This window comes from Gossypium raimondii, chromosome 13 (genome assembly GCF_025698545.1).
Source record: "Gossypium raimondii isolate GPD5lz chromosome 13, ASM2569854v1, whole genome shotgun sequence".
NCBI classification, from domain to species: domain Eukaryota; kingdom Viridiplantae; phylum Streptophyta; class Magnoliopsida; order Malvales; family Malvaceae; genus Gossypium; species Gossypium raimondii.
In genome coordinates, this window is record NC_068577.1 from 43,286,565 (window position 1) to 43,306,534 (window position 19,970).

General features: G+C 30.4%; 2 protein-coding genes across 2 annotated transcripts; one reads left to right on the forward strand and one right to left on the reverse strand.

The window, feature by feature from the left end:
• Nucleotides 1-4,376: 4,376 nt before the first annotated feature.
• Nucleotides 4,377-5,778, forward strand: LOC105783289 (zinc transporter 11). The gene is made up of 2 exons (XM_012608664.2): nucleotides 4,377-4,956; nucleotides 5,027-5,778. The coding sequence occupies exons 1-2, from the start codon at nucleotides 4,497-4,499 to the stop codon at nucleotides 5,557-5,559; spliced, it is 993 nt and encodes a 330-aa protein (XP_012464118.1). The 5' UTR covers nucleotides 4,377-4,496; the 3' UTR covers nucleotides 5,560-5,778.
• An 893-nt stretch (nucleotides 5,779-6,671) lies between these two features.
• LOC105783287 (uncharacterized) lies at nucleotides 6,672-9,799 on the reverse strand. The gene is made up of 6 exons (XM_012608662.2): nucleotides 9,475-9,799; nucleotides 8,599-8,953; nucleotides 8,119-8,203; nucleotides 7,376-7,462; nucleotides 7,048-7,287; nucleotides 6,672-6,919 (listed from the first exon to the last, which is right to left on the reverse strand). Exons 1-6 carry the CDS (start codon nucleotides 9,636-9,638, stop codon nucleotides 6,843-6,845), a joined length of 1,008 nt encoding a protein of 335 aa, XP_012464116.1. The 5' UTR covers nucleotides 9,639-9,799; the 3' UTR covers nucleotides 6,672-6,842.
• Nucleotides 9,800-19,970: the final 10,171 nt, after the last annotated feature.

Sequence of the window (19,970 nt, forward strand, 5' to 3'; positions counted from 1 at the left end):
GTTTGACAGAAGGTTGTATTTTGGTGCCAATTAAGGCATGGTAATTGAATTGGTCTTGGTGTTGGATGTATGAATGAATGTCTAGTTTTACAGGTCTATATGGGTACCTAAGAGTACCATGTGAAGAGATGTGGTTTGGGCAAGGAATGGGCATGTTAAAGGAAGTTTTTAACCATTTTGCAAGAAAGTAATGATATCATGGCATTAGGTATTGATACTTGACCATTTAAATAGTTTTCTAAAACAAACAAAATGCCAAAACCATATCGATACGTAAATGGGCATCGATAATTTCAATAAGGTATCGGTACCAAACAATCAAGTATCGATACCAAACCTTTAAATTTGAAATTTTACAATTTAGTCCTATTTCATGCTCAAACTTCCAATTTAGGTACATCTATGCTCGGTTTAAATAGATTTGAAGTCTATGTTTATCATTGTATGAGATGCTTTAATATGAAATGTAAACAAAGTTACTCTGACAACGAATGTGACATCCCATTGCTCAGACCCAGCGATCGGGTCAAATAATGGGGTGTTACAAATCGAGCTCTAATTAACATTAAACTAACCTAATTAACCTTAGTGGATTCCAACAATATCATCCACTAACACATATTCCAAAATGGTTTAATCGTCATTTTAGACCTTTGGCTAATTGCAATTTAAGTCCCTAAGTCTTTGACCAATTAAAACCTATAGCGATAAGACTTTTACAATTTAGTCACTATATCTAAATTAACAATTAATTCAACAAAATTATCGTACCAAATTCTAATATACTGTTATAAAAACTATATAAATATTTATTTTTTTAATATTTACAAACCTGATTCATGGAAATGGGATTCCGAAACCGTATTTTTCGACACCACTGAAAATTGAGTTATTACATCATGGGATAAAACAACCATATGACCAAAAAATCGAGTCCAACAAGGACTCCCTATGCCACCCACCATACTTGCTTGTGCAACAAGGGTATTCCCCACATGCAGTATCCTTACTTTGACTCTAGTTGGGTTATCATAAGGCTTGCATTTATACCTAATTACATAATTTACACAAGCCCTACTTTAATTCTATTAAAATCATAACGACTTTACCGTATTAAAATGCATGTGTGACTTTATTTAATTAATTTCATTCATTTTAATTAATTAGATAAGATGATACCTTCATTTTTCTCCACTTCAGTTTCATCATTTAATCTAATTAAATAGATATCCAAAGTGACTAAATTAACCCCAAATCAGTCTAACTATTAAACTGAGAAAACACCTATTACTCCACTGAATAAATCCAGTCAATCATTTCTTCATGGTTTATTGTTCCTTACAAGTGTTTAAATTAAATGCAATCCCTTGAACAGTCATGTTGAGCTAATGGAGGTATCAATTGGATATATATATATATATATATATATATAGTTAGGGCTTGAATAATTTGTAATTAAATTTTAACTCTTGAAATATCATTTATCGTTCTATTAAATTATTTAAATATCATTTAAATTAATTGATTTTTACTTTCCAACATCATATCTAAAAAATTATTTTAACTTTTCACAATATTTTTTTACAACAATATCAAACACTTAAAATTAACAAACCATAAATTTTCACAATATTTTTCCACCACACTAAGAAAAAGAATTAAACCTTAATAGACCCAACATAAAAATTAATTAAATATTATGCAAGATTTAACACATAAAAAGTAAAAATGCTATATAAACGTGTCAATTTTTATGATATAAATTATAAATATTATATTATGCAGGTGAAAGAGATATATATACAAGAATCATACATGTAAAAAAATTCTTAAATCTCACTACTTTATCAGTCATCCATTTTAAATTTCTTTTAAGGTTGTAATTTAAGTTGTTTAATTTAAATAAAATTATTGAAAATACATAAATATTTTTATACATTGTTGTTTTTAAAATTATTAGTTTTTATTTTTTTATTTTCATTTGAATTGGTATCTGGTTAACTCTTAAGGTAAATTCAATAAAAAAATTTTAAGTAATATAAATAGATTTCACCGTTCAATTAGAAAGACAATATAAATAAGGTTAAAATATGCCACAAGTCCTTTACTATTCACAAATTTGAAATTTAGTCTTTATATTTTTATTTTAGGAATTTATTCCTTCAAAATTCTAGTCTAATTGTTACACTATTAATTTTTATTAAATTTTTGGTGTGACATATTGAAGTAATAAAATACTCACTTGGTAACAATGTAACTAAAAATGATGTTGTAATAAACCTGAATTTAACAAAATATTTTAGCAGTCTTAACAATTAGATCTGAATTTTAAAATCTAAAAATAGAAATTAAATTCCTAAAATAAATTTATAAAGACTAAATTCTCAACTTGTGAAAATACATAGACTTATGATATAATTTAACCAATAAATATTTCTTAAACCCTTTTGTATGGTATTAATAGCAGCATGTCATACATATTGCTTAAATTGTATTTTACTTGAAATATAAACAACAAACTTCAAATTTTGTCTAAATTTGCTCATATTTATAAATGAATAATTTAAATTCATTTAGACTTATTTTGTATATTCTAAAAGATGTTGTTATTTTTCAATTTTAGTACTTTTATAATATTTTAAATAGAAATAACTTAATATATTTTAATGTTTTATTTAGAGAATTTTTTAAGGCAATGTAATAGATTTGGGCCTAACATATGCCAACACAGGGAGACAATATGCGTTTTTAGTAGTAACAACTCGAATTGGATGGCTGTAACCAGCGGCGAAATTAGAAAAAAATTTTAGAGAGTCGAAATTAAATTGTAATTTTTACTATTTTTAAAGGATTAAATCAAAATTTTATCATTTTAAAGGAATAAAGTATAATTTTACTTTTCTACTTATCTACTTCTTAATATTCAAGTGGCTGTTTCTGGAAAAATTCATCAAAGTGTTTTGATTTTGAGTTAAATGATTAAAGAGATGATACATTTATAATGGCTGAAAATATTAATTTGATGTGATATAAATTATAAAATTAAAAATGGAGTGAGTTTAGGCATGTCGAAGCCAAACTTTTATTTTTCGGATTAATATTTGAGTCTAACAAATAAAGTGTAGTTTAGTTTTGGGTTGGCATTATTGATTAATTTATTGCTCCTCACATCATATATTGTCTGTATTTTGTTGGTGTTATTCGAATGAATCACCTTCAAAACTCTCAACTCTTCCACAAATATTTCACCATCATTATATTAATCTACATTTCTCTATCTCTTTTCATCAATAGACATATATAAGAAAGAAAGAAAAAATTCATCAACATCATTAAAATAAATTTTCATATTAAAAATTTACAACTTTCAATTTGAATTTAGTAGGTTTTCTCGAAATTACTCGAATAAGTAATTCAATTCTTGAGTTCGAGTCAAATTGAATTTTACAACTCAAAATATTAAATTGGTGTAAGTACCCTAATAGTTATAAAATATTTTTCCAAAATTTTATAAATATATATATATATATATTAAAAGCGTATAAAATGCTAAATTATATATCTTTATAAAATTTCTAAATTGATTAATTTGATGTCTCAAATAAATAAATTATCAAATTAAGTTTATCATACTAATTATCTTGTTTTATTTTTCGCTTATTTTGTTTTAAAAGAGTGTTCAAATAGTATTTATGTTCTTTAACTTGAAACAAGATTTCAATTTGAAAAAAAATCAAATTGAGATAGGATGATAAATAGGACTTATCAACTTGACTAATTCAAAAATATGATTAATGACAACTTAATTATTTGTGAATAAAGTATTGGTGTAGTAAAGTTGAAGTTGAGTTGAAATCATTTGTATAAATTAATATATTTGTTGTTGAGAACCATGTAAGAAAGTAATAATTAAGGTTGATATGTTAGAGTTTAAATTTTAATCCTCAATTTGCAAGAAGAAGAAAAATAAATTAATAATCCAAATGATGCAATAGGAAAAAATACAAATTTAAATTTTAAAGGGGTTTTATTCAACCTCCTAATTTTGATGTTCTCTTGTATTTTTTTTTTATTTTTTTTCGATCGCATTTTGTTGCCACGTTATGTGGCGTCCCAACAGAAATGAAAAAGAAAATGCCAAAATAAACATAATTCAACCAATCTTTTGAAAAATAATCTAAAACTTTGTCTTCTCCTTATTTACCAACTTTCATCGGGAAGGTTGGCGCATGCCCTGCCCCTCCTTAAAATAATTTTTTTATTTATAATTTATAAAATTTTAAATTCCCTCTAAAATTATAAAATTATATTTTTACTATCATCAAAATATACCATTACTCCTTAAATCTCCCAGTTGGTGCTTCTCTTTTCTTTTCTACTTCAGACTATTCTCTCTTTCTATATATAACCTCTTTTTATTTTTGGCAGCATTACTATATATTCTGTTTAACATGCCATAAACTGGAAACCCAGATTTTAGTTTCAACTTGTTTCAAATGAAAGTGTCGAGTTTTCTCTTCTTCCTCTTCCTATACCTTTCTCTTTTCCTCTCTGACACCTCCCATGGCGGCAGTGATGATGATGATGATACGGCAAGCAATAAGAGACATAACCTACGTTCTAAATCCCTGGTTCTGGTCAAGATCTGGTGCTTGATTCTCGTGTTTGTAGGGACCTTCATTAGTGGGGTGTCGCCCTATTTTCTTAAATGGAACCAGGGTTTTCTGGTGTTGGGAACTCAGTTTGCAGGTGGGGTTTTCTTGGGGACTGCCATAATGCATTTCTTGAGTGATGCTAATGAAACGTTCGAGGATTTGACGACTAAACAATACCCTTTTGCTTTTATGTTGACTTGTGTTGGATATTTAGTCACTATGGTGGCTGATTCTGTGGTTTCTTATGTGTATGGCAAAGGAAAGGGTTCATCATGTAATACTTATGATTTGGAGCTTCATGGTAAGAAAGTTGTTTATATATATATACTCATTATTCTACCTTCTTACCTCACTTCTTGCCTAAATTGCAGGGACAGGCACCGGGACAGACGCTGCCTGTGAACGGTCCTCATCGCTCTCTTCTGTGAGTTCTTTCGGGGATAGTGTTTTGTTGATAGTTGCCTTGTGCTTCCATTCGGTGTTCGAAGGCATTGCCATCGGAGTTGCGGAGACCGAAGCCGATGCATGGAAAACCTTATGGATAATCTCATTGCATAAGATATTTGCAGCCATTGCAATGGGAATAGCACTGCTCCGAATGATCCCCGACCGTCCATTTTTGTCATGCATAGCCTACGCGTTCGCATTCGCCATATCGAGTCCGGCTGGTGTAGCCATCGGGATCATACTCGATGCCACAACAGAGGGTGTTATGGCTGATTGGATATTTGCCATATCAATGGGGTTAGCCTGTGGAGTGTTCATCTATGTATCCATAAACCATTTGCTATCTAAAGGTTATACGCCCCATAAGACAGTTTCAGTCGACAAACCTCACTACAAGTTCTTGGCTGTCTTGTTAGGTGTTGGAGTGATTGCTGTGGTAATGATTTGGGACAATTGAACTAATAATTTTCAAATTTGGTACATTAGCAGTTTTTTTTTTTTTAGTATAGAATTGAACCAGGTAGATCAAGTTAAGTTTGTTTCTAGTCTTCTCCTTTTTATATACAAAGAGTTTGTCTCTAGTCTCTGTCATAGTTGCTCGCGTCCGGCGATAACCCGTGAGGGGTTTAAGTTATGTTGGCCTAAATTTTAGGATTTGACTCATGTGTTTGCTTTACTTTTTTATCTTCCCTTTTTAATGTAATTGATTGTATTGAAAAAGAAAATTATAGTAGCTTGTGTTAAAAACCAGTATCTTAATAGTCTAGCTTAGAAGCCAACTACTGGGGTCAACCATTAAGGTATCGAACTTATCAATGATGATCCAGATGCATTTTCGTTCAAGCTGAATTTAAATTGCTTGCGAGCGTGTTTACACATTTTTTAAGGGTGAGTTAAGTTGGAAGATAAACCTCATAGGATGAAGGGGGGTCGAATGCTCTTTAATTACTATAAGACGCTGGTAAGCCTAGGATTGAAGGAGCATGTGTTCCAACATGTTCTATGCTGCTTATTTCAGTAAAAGTGTATTATTACAAAGAAATAAAAAGCTTCCTAAAGAAAATGAGATGAAGAAGGAACTCCTTAAAAGGAGAATACCTCTGTAGAGTTAATTTGACTAACTTTGTGCGATTTAATTACGAGAGAACAAAAAATCAAACTGTATAGATGGGTTTTCCTAACCTAGATTGCCGTCGGGTTATTGTCGATTGTCATCATTTGCATTTTATTGGTTTTCACAGAGCTAATTTTTCAGGAGGGGAAGATAGAAAATGGTTAAGCGGCTTTTAATCACACGTATATGATGGATATAGATCCGGAATCTAATTTAAAATGACGAACAGAACTTTGTTAAGTAAGGACAAGTAGAGGAATCTGCCAAAACAAGATTCAATGCTTATTATGCAGTTCACTTGCTCTCAATAACGTCAAATGGGTTTGGACAAAACGTCAGATTCAACTGATGCTGTAATGCCACTTGTCTTCTCAAAACATGATTTATTTTTAAGAAATGAAACATCAAAACTTATCAGATACAGTGCTATCAAAAGTTCAATGTTAAAAAACCGATAAAGAGAATTGCCCCCAACAAAAGGGAAAAAGAAATTCGGATTAGCATTTTGAGAATCACTTCTGCTCCCCAAAAATCAAAACTACAATGAAGTGTGTTATTATTGGTAAAATTTCATTGAACTCTCTGAAAAGGTGTACTAAAATACAAATGTGAAATTTGAAAGTGCTCTAGAGGTTCACGTGAAAAGCTTTCTCCAGGCAAACTGATACTATTATTGGCCCCGCCAAGTCTCCGGCAGCACAGCCTGTAAAAATAAATGCCTACTTCAAAATGATGCAGTTGTAAGACATGTTAAAACTTGAAAACAAATTTGGGGTCGCAATAACAGGCAACTATTAGTCTATTACCAATCCGTATGGCTGACTTACTTACCGATCCATTGACCAACTGAAGGACGGAAAAGTACAGCACCAATCCCAGCTCCAATGGAAGCAAATATCAACGATGCTCCACACCTGATGGTAATACCAGAAATCTTCTTTCCAAGAAGTTTAGTTTGCTCTGTTAGGTTGACTTCATCACTCTCTTCGGAGTTTGTTTTGCGACAAAAGCATCGGTAGATTTCAATACCAGTTTGAACAAGTGCCGCTGCCACAACTCCAAGCAGGTGACCTGAATAGATATTGGGGGGAAAAGGAAAGATGTTACAAAGCTAAAGAAACTACATACAATAAAGTGGAGGACATATAATGGTATTGACCTCGGAAAGTAGTTCTGCTAACTCTGAAGAAGTACACTGTTGTAGGCAATCCCCTTTGGGACTTCCGGACAGCTGATTTCGGAACATCTGTTTATGTTGCCAAACTCATTAGCAGCTTATAGCTATAATCAGAAAGAATCAGTGTTGTCAAGGTGTGCACCTAGGGGCACCTGCACCTTAGCACTAGACAACAAAAGCACCTAAAACCCTTAGCACACACCTCTAACCTAGGCGTTTTTTTCTGTAAGGACGCCTCATTTAATTTCTTTTATTTTTCACTTTTTTTCATACGATGAACTTTTACTAGTAAGAAAGAGATGGTATTAAACTTCTTAATATTTAAGTATTCAACTATAGACATAGACCATAAGTAAATCATGCATATAGACTAATAAAAACTACCATGTTTTATAGATACACTAGACCACACTTTAGAGTTTATTAAATGTCATAAGCTTTACAAATACACACACGCATCTGGATACGGATACATACAAAGCCTCACACATATACATATTGTGCTTTACTTCACTCAGGCTATAGCTATTTTTGCACTTTGTGCCTGAGGCAATATAAGGGTTTTGGCGCTTAGAGTGCGCCTTGTGCCCTTAACAACACTGAAGAATATTGAGACTATAATAGTAAGAGTAACAGCATTTCTTGTCCCTTTTAATTCACAGGCAAGATAAAGAACAACCACTGACCCACTAGCATGACTTTGCAGAATAACAGACAGAAAGTACCTTTAAGGAGTTTCCACGCCATGCGCTGTGAAACATAAATAACAGCAAGTCTTTCAAGAACCCGTCTTGTCGTTACAACAGTGGTCTGAGTAGTCATAAAACATAATGAAGTTCAGATATTCCTTAAAAGTTAAAACAGCAAACGATTGCCTCAATTGGAGTGCAATGAGGTTCAAATATGGAGATCCAACAATCTACAACAAAAAGACTTTGGTCTGGAGCTTAGATTTGATGAACACCACTAAAAGAAGAACCGAACATATTTGTCATGTGTAAATATTAACTCCGTATATGTTTATTAACTTTAATTGCTTACTGGATGAATTATACAAATATCTGGCTTTTTGCTTATCACTTGTTGAAAGAACATAAGAAGACTTCATGTAAGCTAGGAACAATAAAGAGAGAGGCAGATGAACAGTATCAAGCAATCTGCAGATTTCAGGATATCAAGGGAAAGACCAAAAGAAAACAACTCACCTCACGGATTATTTGCTTCACCGACTTTTTAAAGGGAACAACCAAATCCACATGTAGTTCTTTAGGAGTGTCCTGCAGGAAATCTTCATCATCCTCTTCTACGTTTGTGGCAGGCTCCAACAGAGGCAAATAGAACGTCAGAAATGACCTCAAAGTTGTCATAGCAAATGGCCTCAACTCAAAAGCTGAATAAAGAGGCTTCAATTCAACCTTATACTCCTTCACAGCGTATTTGAGAGCATCATTTTTTAAGTTCTTAACATTCTTAACAATATCTTCAGATAATCTTTGTACATTTGAAATGTAATCTTCAGGGAATGCCGCAGCAGCATCACAATGAGAAACCTTGGGATTACTGCAGTACAATTACTAGGCTAACAGTGTCAAATTTATGCACAAACATGTCACACATTTACATCAATAATTTACTAAGCAATTATAACCAAAGGGGCTGCCTAGTACAGTAACAATAACCAAAATTTGAAACTATTGAACTATTCTAACATAAACCCAATCCTCAGCGCTGTCCATTTACCAATAAACAAAGCAAATACAGGCATTCTTACACGCACAGATGAAGGCATGTAGCCTTCAGAAAATACATCATACATGTACACATGAAAAATGTATATGAAACCGAAAAAAAAAAACCCAATTGCCTAAATTCAATGAACAACCATTATCCAGTCCAATCAAATTATCACTGTTCACTGAGCATAAAATTCAGTCATGACTCGTGCATACACATACGGACGATGAGAGGACCACTGATACGTTTGCCTAAATACCATCAACAGCCAAAATGGTTCTGCTAATCACCACTGTCAACCAAGCAAATAACAAAAGAACCACAAAAATACACGGATATGAACATACCCAAAAAGGAACCTGGAGGCAAAAGGGGTTCCAGCAACGACGGTAGCGGCAGCTGATGCGGCGGCAGCTGAGGCAGAGAAGAACCCAGAAGAGTGGAAGCTTTGTTGAGAGCAAAAGCTTGGGTTTTTCCTGTATAGATCTAGCAATATTGCTATCCCCGCCATTGTTGTTTAGCTAAAAAAAAAAAACAAAACAGACCCGCTTTGGTTTATATCACAACCATAGCAGTGATCCGCTCTAGTTGTTTTCTACCGTTTGGTTTTCTAGGGAAAGGTCGAGGCTTTGAGGAATTTTTAAGCTTTTGATTAAAAAGTAATTATTAGTGTTAAAAGGATCCGGGTTTTGCAAGAGAAATGGAACTTTTAAGTTTCTTTTTCCCTTTTTCTTTTTTTAATTATAGAATTTCCTTGCTAGTTGGGTTTTGCTTGTGTTTAATCATAAAATTGGAGGTATTGAGGGAGCATACCTTCTAAGCATCATTGATTAGATTTGAAATTCTTTTTAAAATCATTTTAAATTTACTCATATTATTTTTAAAAATATAAATATGTTATTTTTAATTTAATATTTAGTAATTTTAAATTAAAAGATAATAAGCTTTAACGCACTCAAACCTATAATACACATGTCAATCGACCTAAAACTTAATCAATCGTCAAACTTAATCAATCGTCTTACCATTTTTAATGTTTACATCATAACAATATTATAGATTCACTTTTTATGCGTTATAAATTACATAATATATGAAAAAAACACTATTTTTTTTACCGTCATGTACTTAATTGAAATTTTAGATTTTATGTAAGTTAAAATGTATCACATTACAACAATTATTTTTATTATTTATAAAACGGTTGTACTTTAATGGATTACATTACAATAATTATTTATCACTATTTATTAAATTTATATGCGAATTTTTAAAAATGTAATTAAGATTTTTTAAAATAAAAACATTTTTTCTAAATGCTGAAGTTTTAGGATGTCATACATTATATATTGAAATAGATGATATAAATTATTTGGAAAATTAACATAATTTAATTTAATAGGTTAAGAAATAAAATTTAAATTTTGTACTAATGTGTAAGTGCAAAATAGGTGAAAACCATTTTAAGTTCTACAAATAGTCCTAAAAAGTTGTCTCGTATCTCTTCTATTTAAATATTTTTTAATATATTACCAAATATTTTTTTTATTTTTTTAATAGTATTATTTTTTAAAAAAGGTAAATTCATTAATTCATTCAATGAATGGAACCATACAATTCAGGGAAAAAATAACAAACACTCGTTGTAGATGGTGAAGAACAAGCTCCATCAACACAACAAAGGTTTTAGCTCAACATCAATAGAACATTATGACACATTGACAATTGATTTTGTCACAACTCAAGCACGACATAGCTGTAGTGATTGCAAGCACTTAATACGTTAAGGAAATTAGCCCCAGATGGTCCAAAGCGGTGAGCAAAAATCGACAAAAGAATCGAGCATTCATCAAACTAAAGAGGATGACAATAAAAACATTCCTAAAATCACTTGTAAAACTAAGGTTACATGCATGAGCAATACTAAAAAAATGTGCTACAAGAGCAGACAAAAACTTTTAAAATTAATAACTTATTAAACAATGGAAAAACAAACAAGAAACATATAAAACTTAAGACAACACGAGTCCAAATCGACTCGTGGAATATTTATTATTCTGAAATACTCTCAAAATAGAAGCAAATTAAGAAGCTGACAAAGAGCCACCCACTTTAGAGAATGATAGGTGCCATCATCTGTCCATCACAACTTGTGAAGACAACAAAGATACTCACAAAATAGATCTGCAAACTGAAAAGAAAGAAGACATGTGGAGTGAATGAGAAGAATAAAGAAAGAAATGGATGATGTGAGGGAGAAAATTGCGGCCAATTGATTATAATAAAATTTAGAGAGAGAAAAAAAAGCAAAACAAAAGAATTATTTGAAAAAAAAAAGATTGTAGGGTTTTTCTTTTAATGGTATTATTGAATATGTACAATGTCATTATTTTAAATTTGTAAGAAATGCATTTATTATAAGAAAATTTGGAAATTTCATAATTAATTTAACTAACTTTAAGCATTATTTGCACAAATGTTTGATTTGTAAGAAGAAAAACACCTTTTTAAAAATTTGCTAATGTATTAGGGACTATAATTATAATTATGGAGAAGAAATTCGAAAATGTTGAAAATGGTGAAATGAAAAGGAGTAATAAGGTAAATATAAAAAGTGGAAGAAGTTGGTGAGGATGGGGTGCATCCCTTTTTTTTCATTTCCAAATTTCGATGTCATGTTCTTAAAAGGTGACCCAAAAATGGTGTATTTTGTTGTTAAAACTAGCTTATAAATGATGATTTTATAACTTCAAAACACCAAAGTGATATAAAGGTAGATGTATGAAATTATAAAATCCAATCTTTTTTTAATTGAAATTTACATTTCATATATGTTATAAAAATCAATAGTTTTAGAACACTACTTTAAACGGGTGACAATGATTTAAATAATAAAACAGATATATTATCGTTAGTATATTTTATTATTAACTGAGAAAATCAAGAATATATATATATATATTTAATTTAAAAGATAAAATAATTATTCGAATTTGTAAAAATTATTGATAATTAAGAAATTAAAATTGGATATGTGAAATCACTTGGTTCACATTCATTTGCATGATCAAGGAAGTTGGATTTGAGAAAAGTTTATGTTAAATTCGATGTAAAATTTATAATTGTTTTCGGATTTTATAAAAATGTATTATCAAAAGATTAAAATTTTAAAACAAACGTAGATATCAAAATTAATTAATAAATTATTTGCACTACTATTCAAGTAAACATTTTTAATTAATAACTTTTATTATTTATTAATTTAATAAATTCATTTACAGTTGATATAAAATAGAGGTGCTCATCGCTCGAGTCTAAGAATGATATTAACATATTTTATTATTACTTAAGTCCGGTCCGGGCTAAAATTTGGGCCTAAAATTTTACCTAAATTCACTCATATTTGTAAAAAATTAACCCATGCCCATTTTAGGCCCACTTATATTATTTTTAATTTTTTTTAAAATATATTTATTTTGTTTTATTATTTAATAATTTTATACATTTTTTATTTATTAAATTTTTTTTATAGAGTCATCTTAACATTATTTTAATGTTTACATTAGAGTAGTATTATATATTTAGTATAGGTTTATTTTTTTAATGTGTTCTAAATTATATAATATATAAAAATAACATAATATAAATTATTATAAACTTAAAACGGGTCGGGTCAAGTCTTGAATGTTCAAGCCCGAGCTCAGCCCATATTTTAAAGAGACCTAATTTTTTTGTCCAAATCCTCTCAAATTTCGGGCGAGCCTTCGAACCTAGACGTGTAGCCCGACCTATGAACAGGTCTAATACGAAATGAGTATATTTAAAAACTTTAAATTTAACTTAAACATGTTTAACATTGTCATAAAGTTTGCTCTTTTGCAAGTCGGTTGTCTACTCTTTGCACATTTTCCTTCCAGTTTTTTGTTGTCATTAACTGTTTTGTTTGGATATGTGGAGATTCTCCTTAGATTCTGTACATAATGGAAGAGAATTTGGTTAGGTTAAACATCGATGACGATGAGGAGGTGGTGTTGGAAATCCCCATTACCGAGGAGTCTGAATCAAGTTTTGACCTTTGTTTGGTGGGTAGTTTTTTTACTACCAGTGTAATTCAGTTTCACGCTATCGGAACACTCTTGCTAATATTTGGCATCCAAATGGTGGCATGGCGATTCCAAATCTGGGAAAAAAGGTTCCTTTTTCGATTTTTCAATGAAGTTAATTTATAAAAGGTTATTGATGGTGGTCTATGGACATTCAATAATCATTTGTTAGTGTACCATTGTTTAGAAAAGGGTGAAGATCTGCTTCAAGTCCCTCTTTTTTGATTGATTTCTTGGTCCAAGTTCATGACCTTCCAACTGGTTTTAATGAATCTATGGCAAAGCAATTTGGTAAGTTTTCTTGGCAATTTTGTCGAAACCTATTTCTCATGAATTTAAGAGTTTTATGTAACTTAGAGTTACTTTGGATGTTCGTGTGCCATTAAAATGAAAGAAAAAGATTCAACTATAGGGTGATCTTTATGTTTATGCTTATTTTATATATCTTTTTTTGCTTTTTATGTGGGGGCCTTGGTCACAGTGAAAGTTTTTTTAATAATCTGTTTTTTAGTGGTGACAGAAATAGTGGTTTTGAGATCATAATTTTAATGAATGAATTCGTAAATATTATCATTTAATATTTACTAGTCAAATACAGTGTTATAGTGAATTTTGGACAATTAGTTAAGGTACAAGTGGTTAGACCTTAAATTCAGTGGTTTTGAAAAATGAAGTATCGGAATCTTGTTTTCATAAATCGAGCCCGTAAATATTTGTTATATAGGTGTCTTTAATTTTAGTCCGAAATTTTGAATGGTTGAATGATTAATTAAGGTACAAAAACTAAGGGTCTGTTTGATAGGGGAAAATATTTTCCGGAATTGGTTTTCCCCATTTTCCAGTGTTTGATTGGAGGAAAATATTTTCCTTTTGGAAAATCAACTCCAAAACACGGGAAAATGCCTTACAATTTTTGGGAAATTGTCTTACCGATTCAATCTCCGTAAGACATTTTCCTAAAGCTCTCAGGCATTCTTCTCCTTTCATCCATTCTTCTCCCTTCATCCAGTAAGCTCCCTTCATCCATTCTTCTCCCTTCCTTCATTCCTTCATTCCTTCAAATTTCCGTTCTTGAAAGCTTCATTTTGGTTCAGAACTGGAAACCGCTGCTGGTACGTTGCAATTCTATTTTTCGACGGTTACTTCGTTTATTTTTCATTTCTTTTTGGCTTTTATGCTCCGTTTATTTTTCATTTCTTTTTGGTCGCTCATCGCCACGCCATTTCTGCTTTCAAATGATGGGTAAGCTTCCTTCTTCTTTTATTCTTCGTTCGGTTGTTAATACTGGAAGCCATCTTTCTAATTTCCACTCTTTTTCTTCTTCTTCTAACACCATTGCTACCCACATCGACTGCCTAAGTAAGAAACCCATGTCCATGCATGTTAGAGGAAAGGGAAAAACAGACCACCGCTTCGATAATGTTGATCATGTTTTGAGTTTGTTCAATAAGATGATTGAAAAGTACCCAAAGCCTTCAATTGTGGAATTCACTAAATTATTTGCAGCCATTGTTAGAATGAAACATTATGCCATTGTTGTTTCTATGTGTAGCCAGATGGAATTATTAGGTGTTTCCCATGATGTTTATTCTGTGAGCATCTTGATTAATTGCTTTTGTCAATTAGGTCGAATTGATTTTGGGTTTTCTGTTTTGGGGAAAATGCTGAAGTTAGGTGTTGAGCCTGATGTTGTAATTTTTTCAACTTTGATTAATAGGCTTTGTAATCAAAGTAATATTTCTGTGGCCGTTTGTGTGTTCGATATAATGTTCGATATAATATTTTCTGGAAAAAGGATTGATCTTTATGGTTGTATTATCTCTAGTAATCTTTTGTAAATATAATGTTTTCATCTTTGTTGTTGATTTATATTCTGCCCTCTTTATACATAATGTTCTGTGTAGAGAATGAGTATATATGTTGTATCCTGTTGAATGGGAATATATAATTGAACCTATTTTACTTTTATTTTCCCAGTTGGTTGTGGGAAGAATGTTTTTGTGGTTTTTCTTTGTGAGTGGAATAATACATTGAGTGGAGATGCAATGGCCTAGGAGCAAACTCTGTATGTGAACTAGGAAGTTTATGAATAAAAGTAAAAGAACCCTTGTTTTGTGTTGGTTTTCAGACTTAGAGTGTGGTCTCTTAACGGATGCTTTAGCCATTTATAGTAAGCTGCCTTTTGCTGAATGCTTAATTTTGGTGCTTTACTTCCTGGTAATGGTCTCATGATTCATGAATGCTTCAAGCCATTTTCATGGTTAATTTTGCACGAAACCCATCTTTTATCTTTGTAATTTGACTATAAAGTCGACAATATTTGGAGTTTGGGTTTGAATTTTAGCATAGCAACCACCTACCTTTACAGTATTGTGTGACCTTTAATTCAACGTTTGAAGTTTTGCTTTGATGCCTAATTGTTAATTTAGGTCTAGTCTTTGTTTGACGGTTTGAACTTTGAATTTCGAACGTAGGATTTTACTTTTGGTCCAATGTGACTTCTGTTCTTATCCATAGTAAACTGCTTCGAAATTGAAAATTCCTAAACATAAGCTGTTGATCGATTCATTTATTCATTCAAATCGAGTTTCATCATACGAGATTATGATCCTTCAAATCCTTGAAATTGTAAGGAAAAACGAAACAGTGATAAGATCTTTGTTGAATTATGTTTTTGTTCCACTTGCTTTCACTGATATTGATTCGTTTGTTTGTTCATTTGTTTGAAAATGTGTTACTTGTTTTCACTGATATTGATCCATTTTGTTCGTTCATTTTCTCGTATGCTAACCATATTCAATTGACTAAAGAATTGGTTTTTGAGACTAGAAATTAATAGCCTCAAAATGTTCTTAGAGGGTAGAAATTAATAGCCTGAATAATAGAACGCTCTCTGTTAAAGAGCGAGGTGCTGTAATTTGAGTTTTACTGAGATTTCTTTGCATATTTCCATCAACTTCATGTAAAAACGAAAAGGTTTCATCAATTTAATCTAAAACTACGCCCTTACCATCTATATTTCAACAGATATATATTGACATACTAATTAGTTTATTTAGCATAAGAGATTTGCAAGGAAGTTGAACATATATGCCCTGGCATGATTCATCAAATATTTCTAGTTTTAAATTGCCAGTTTTAAATATCTACTACCAATGTTTGGTTACAATTTGAATATATATGCTCTGGCATGATACATCAAATAGAGCAAACAAACTTATTATTGATATTGTTGTAAACATTTGAATGCTTTTTTCATGCTGAAAATAGAGCAAACAAACTTATGTTGGACATTTGAGATTATGGCAATTATAGCAATGCACTTAAACGTTATTTATTTTTATAAAAATTAATCAATTTTAATTTAAAATTATAAAAATAGAAATAAAAAAATTATAACATTGTTCCATTTTTTTGTTTAAAATTTCAAATAAAAAAGAAAACACACTTGATAGCAATTTATAATTTAATTTTTATATTTTAAAAAGAGGCATCACCATTTTAATAATGTTTTTGCAAAAAATAATATTTACTGTTAATGTATATTTTTTATAAATAATATGTTAAATATTAATGTATTACACCTAATAATATATTGATTTTAAATGAATTTCATTCAAATTCTTGATTAAATATATAATGAGGATTAATTAATTAATTATACATGATATTGAAATCCTAATAATATATAACAAAATCTTGTAGTAATTGCAATTTCCTACAAGAAAACTAATTTGTCATGCTTTCATTTTGATATGCTTATCAAATATATTGAAGTATTGTATTAACCAAATCATTTATTGAAGTATTGTATTAACCAAAGCTTTTTAGTTAAAAGTAAGAAGCATAGAAAATTTGGCTTCAAAAATTTTCTCATGGTTGAAGATATTGATACTTTTATGTGGTGTAATATTATGCACTTGGACAATGTTGTTACTATGTGGTGTACTACTAATTATGTATTTGGATAATATTATTTCTAGCATTCATTGTGATTTGAAGCAATTTATAATTATTTAATACTTGTTTTTTAACACAATTACAAATAATTTATTTGATATTAATTTTTTCAATTTATAACGATTAATATTGTAGCTTAATAATTGAGTATTATTATAAATAAATCATTGCAATATATGTCAAAACAATTTAAAATATAAAAATTTATTAATATATATTAATATATGTAAAACAACTTTTCCGGAAAATATTTTCGGAAATCATCAACAATGAGAAAATATTTTACAGATTCAATCAAACACCAAAAATATTTTTCAGTAAATCATTTTGAGAAAAGTAAAACATTTTCCAGAAATCATTTTACGGAAAACATTTTACTGCCAATCAAACAGACCCTAAATCGTAAAAGTTAATAGTTATTGAATTCTACTAACTAAAATACTTATTTATTAATGGTGCAAGGGTTTAATAGGCAAATTGACTACAATAGACCATAGTGGACGGTTAATGCATGAATGATGGCTTTATTTTTGTATGAATTTTGATTAAAATTAATAAAATAATAACATAATTATTAATAAAACAAAGATGGATGGAAAGAGAAATGTCATTCTCATCTTCCTCCCCACCGTTCGAACTCAATGGAAGCAAAGAATTGAAAGCTTGAAATTCTTTTGATATTCGGCTTTGCATGGTATGTATATTAGGGTTTTTTTTTTTTTTTTGTAAATTTTAGATTTTTGAGATCGTTGTAGCTCAATCTAGCTAGCTCGGGTACTAAATTGTAAAACTATCAAAGTTTTGAAAAGTTATCATTGTTAAATTTTGAGGTTTTGGATGTTAAATGGTTGTGTTTGAAGCTTTAATGGAAAATATGACTATTTTATAAAGTGATTTTTGTCAGTTTTGAGTTTAGGGACCAAAAAGAAAATATGTTGAAATTGGCATAAAATTCTTATAATATAGATGCTTGTAACACCCCAAATTTGGGCCTAAGAGTTTTAATGGTATTTTAGGAATTTTAGTCTTAATAGTGTTTAAAATTTTGCGATATGGTAGATCAATCATGTTTTTTAATATGGTTGTTAGAAAATTAAATCAATTTCTGAAAATGAGTTTTAAATACCTTTAATTGTAAAAAGTGGATTGATTTGTAAAAGAGTCAAAACTTTGGGTTTTTATAATGCAATTTAACCAACATTTAAAATTCACCCTATATCTTCCCCCACCTAGTTTATTTTCGCGTTAACTTCTCCCTTTTATTTGCTCTTGTCGTCCCATGCTCTCCCAACTCCTCCCATAAAATTTTCTTTGTCAAACCTAAATTCTTTTGATTCCTATCACTTTCCAAATCATTAAACCTCCCTAAAATCCAAGAAAAACACTCAAAAAAACACCATAGATTCCTCAATTGTCAAGCTTGTAGATTTTTCAGGTTTTCGATCAAACGCTCAATTTTTCATTATCTAAGGTAACGATTCAACTTCTAAATAGTTTTAAATGTTATTTAGTCTTTAAAACTAAGTTTTCAACTATTAAATCACATGTTTTAAATAAAAGCCGAAAATTTGGTCGTTAATGGTGGATTCTGGGATTTTGAGTGAAAACTTGGTTCCAAAGTGTTTTTCAATTATTTTTTTTACATGATTAAGAGGTTTCTAAACTTGTTTTGAAGTTTCAATATAGATTTCTTGAGTTTTAGTGAATTTTCAAAAAATAGCCAAAAACATGTCGAAAAAGTCGATACCATGAATTGAGTAGTTTTGTGTAGTTTAAAGGTTGAGAATTAGTCGTAGGTGACTAAATAGATTAATTGAATTAGTTTTAGGCGAAAAGGTTAAGTATAGACCGAGATATTCAAATTTTAAGTTTTTTATGTCGATGATTTTGGTCAAAAGAGAACCTAACTTAGGCTTGTGCTTTTGGATTGTTTGATGTGAGTCTTTGGCTAAATGTTGATTGTGTGGTTATTATGTGTGAAGCATCGAAACAGTTGGAACCTTCTTCGAGCAAGGCGAAAGGCAAGAAAAAGCTAGTTTAAGTTTTCGGCTTTTCGGCAAAAGTGTAATCGGTGAGTGTTTGGAATTGCTGTTAGTAGACACGATTTATAGTGTTAATTGGGAGCTTAGAAATAGCCTAAACCCTTATCCTAAGTTTCGAGTCTAAGCTTTCTATTTCCCTTGTTTTATTTTTGGTAAATTAAGTGATTATAAGAATATTTATGGATTGATTATTATGATGTAATATTGTGAAATGAGACATGTGTGATGACTATTATGAATTGTATTGTGTTGTGGGCATATTAAACATGCCAAAAAATAGTGATGATGTTGTGTTAACAATATAAATGTGCAGTGAAAATGTGCAAAAACCAGTAAGTACGTATGTGTTGAATTATGGAATGTAATGCTAATGTAACATGTTATGTATGTGATAAACTGATTTTAATGCACTCATATGTGGTTGGATACGTGATGACTTAATGAGCGTTATTGTAGCACTTTAAGTGCAATTAAATGTGAACTCGATAAGCATACATTGTGTACAAGTTTGTGATGTGAATTGATGAATATGAACAGAGATGATGTGCATTAAATCAATAATTAAAATTCTGTAATTGTGGATATTTTGGCCTTGTGACCTTATGAGACCATTGGATATAGTTGGCATGCCATAGGATTGTGAGTACTTACCTATATGTGTTTTATGATTTGGACGTTAAAGCCCTAGGACATGTTGGAGAGATAGGGGAATATGAGCTAAGCTCCATTCAACGGGAC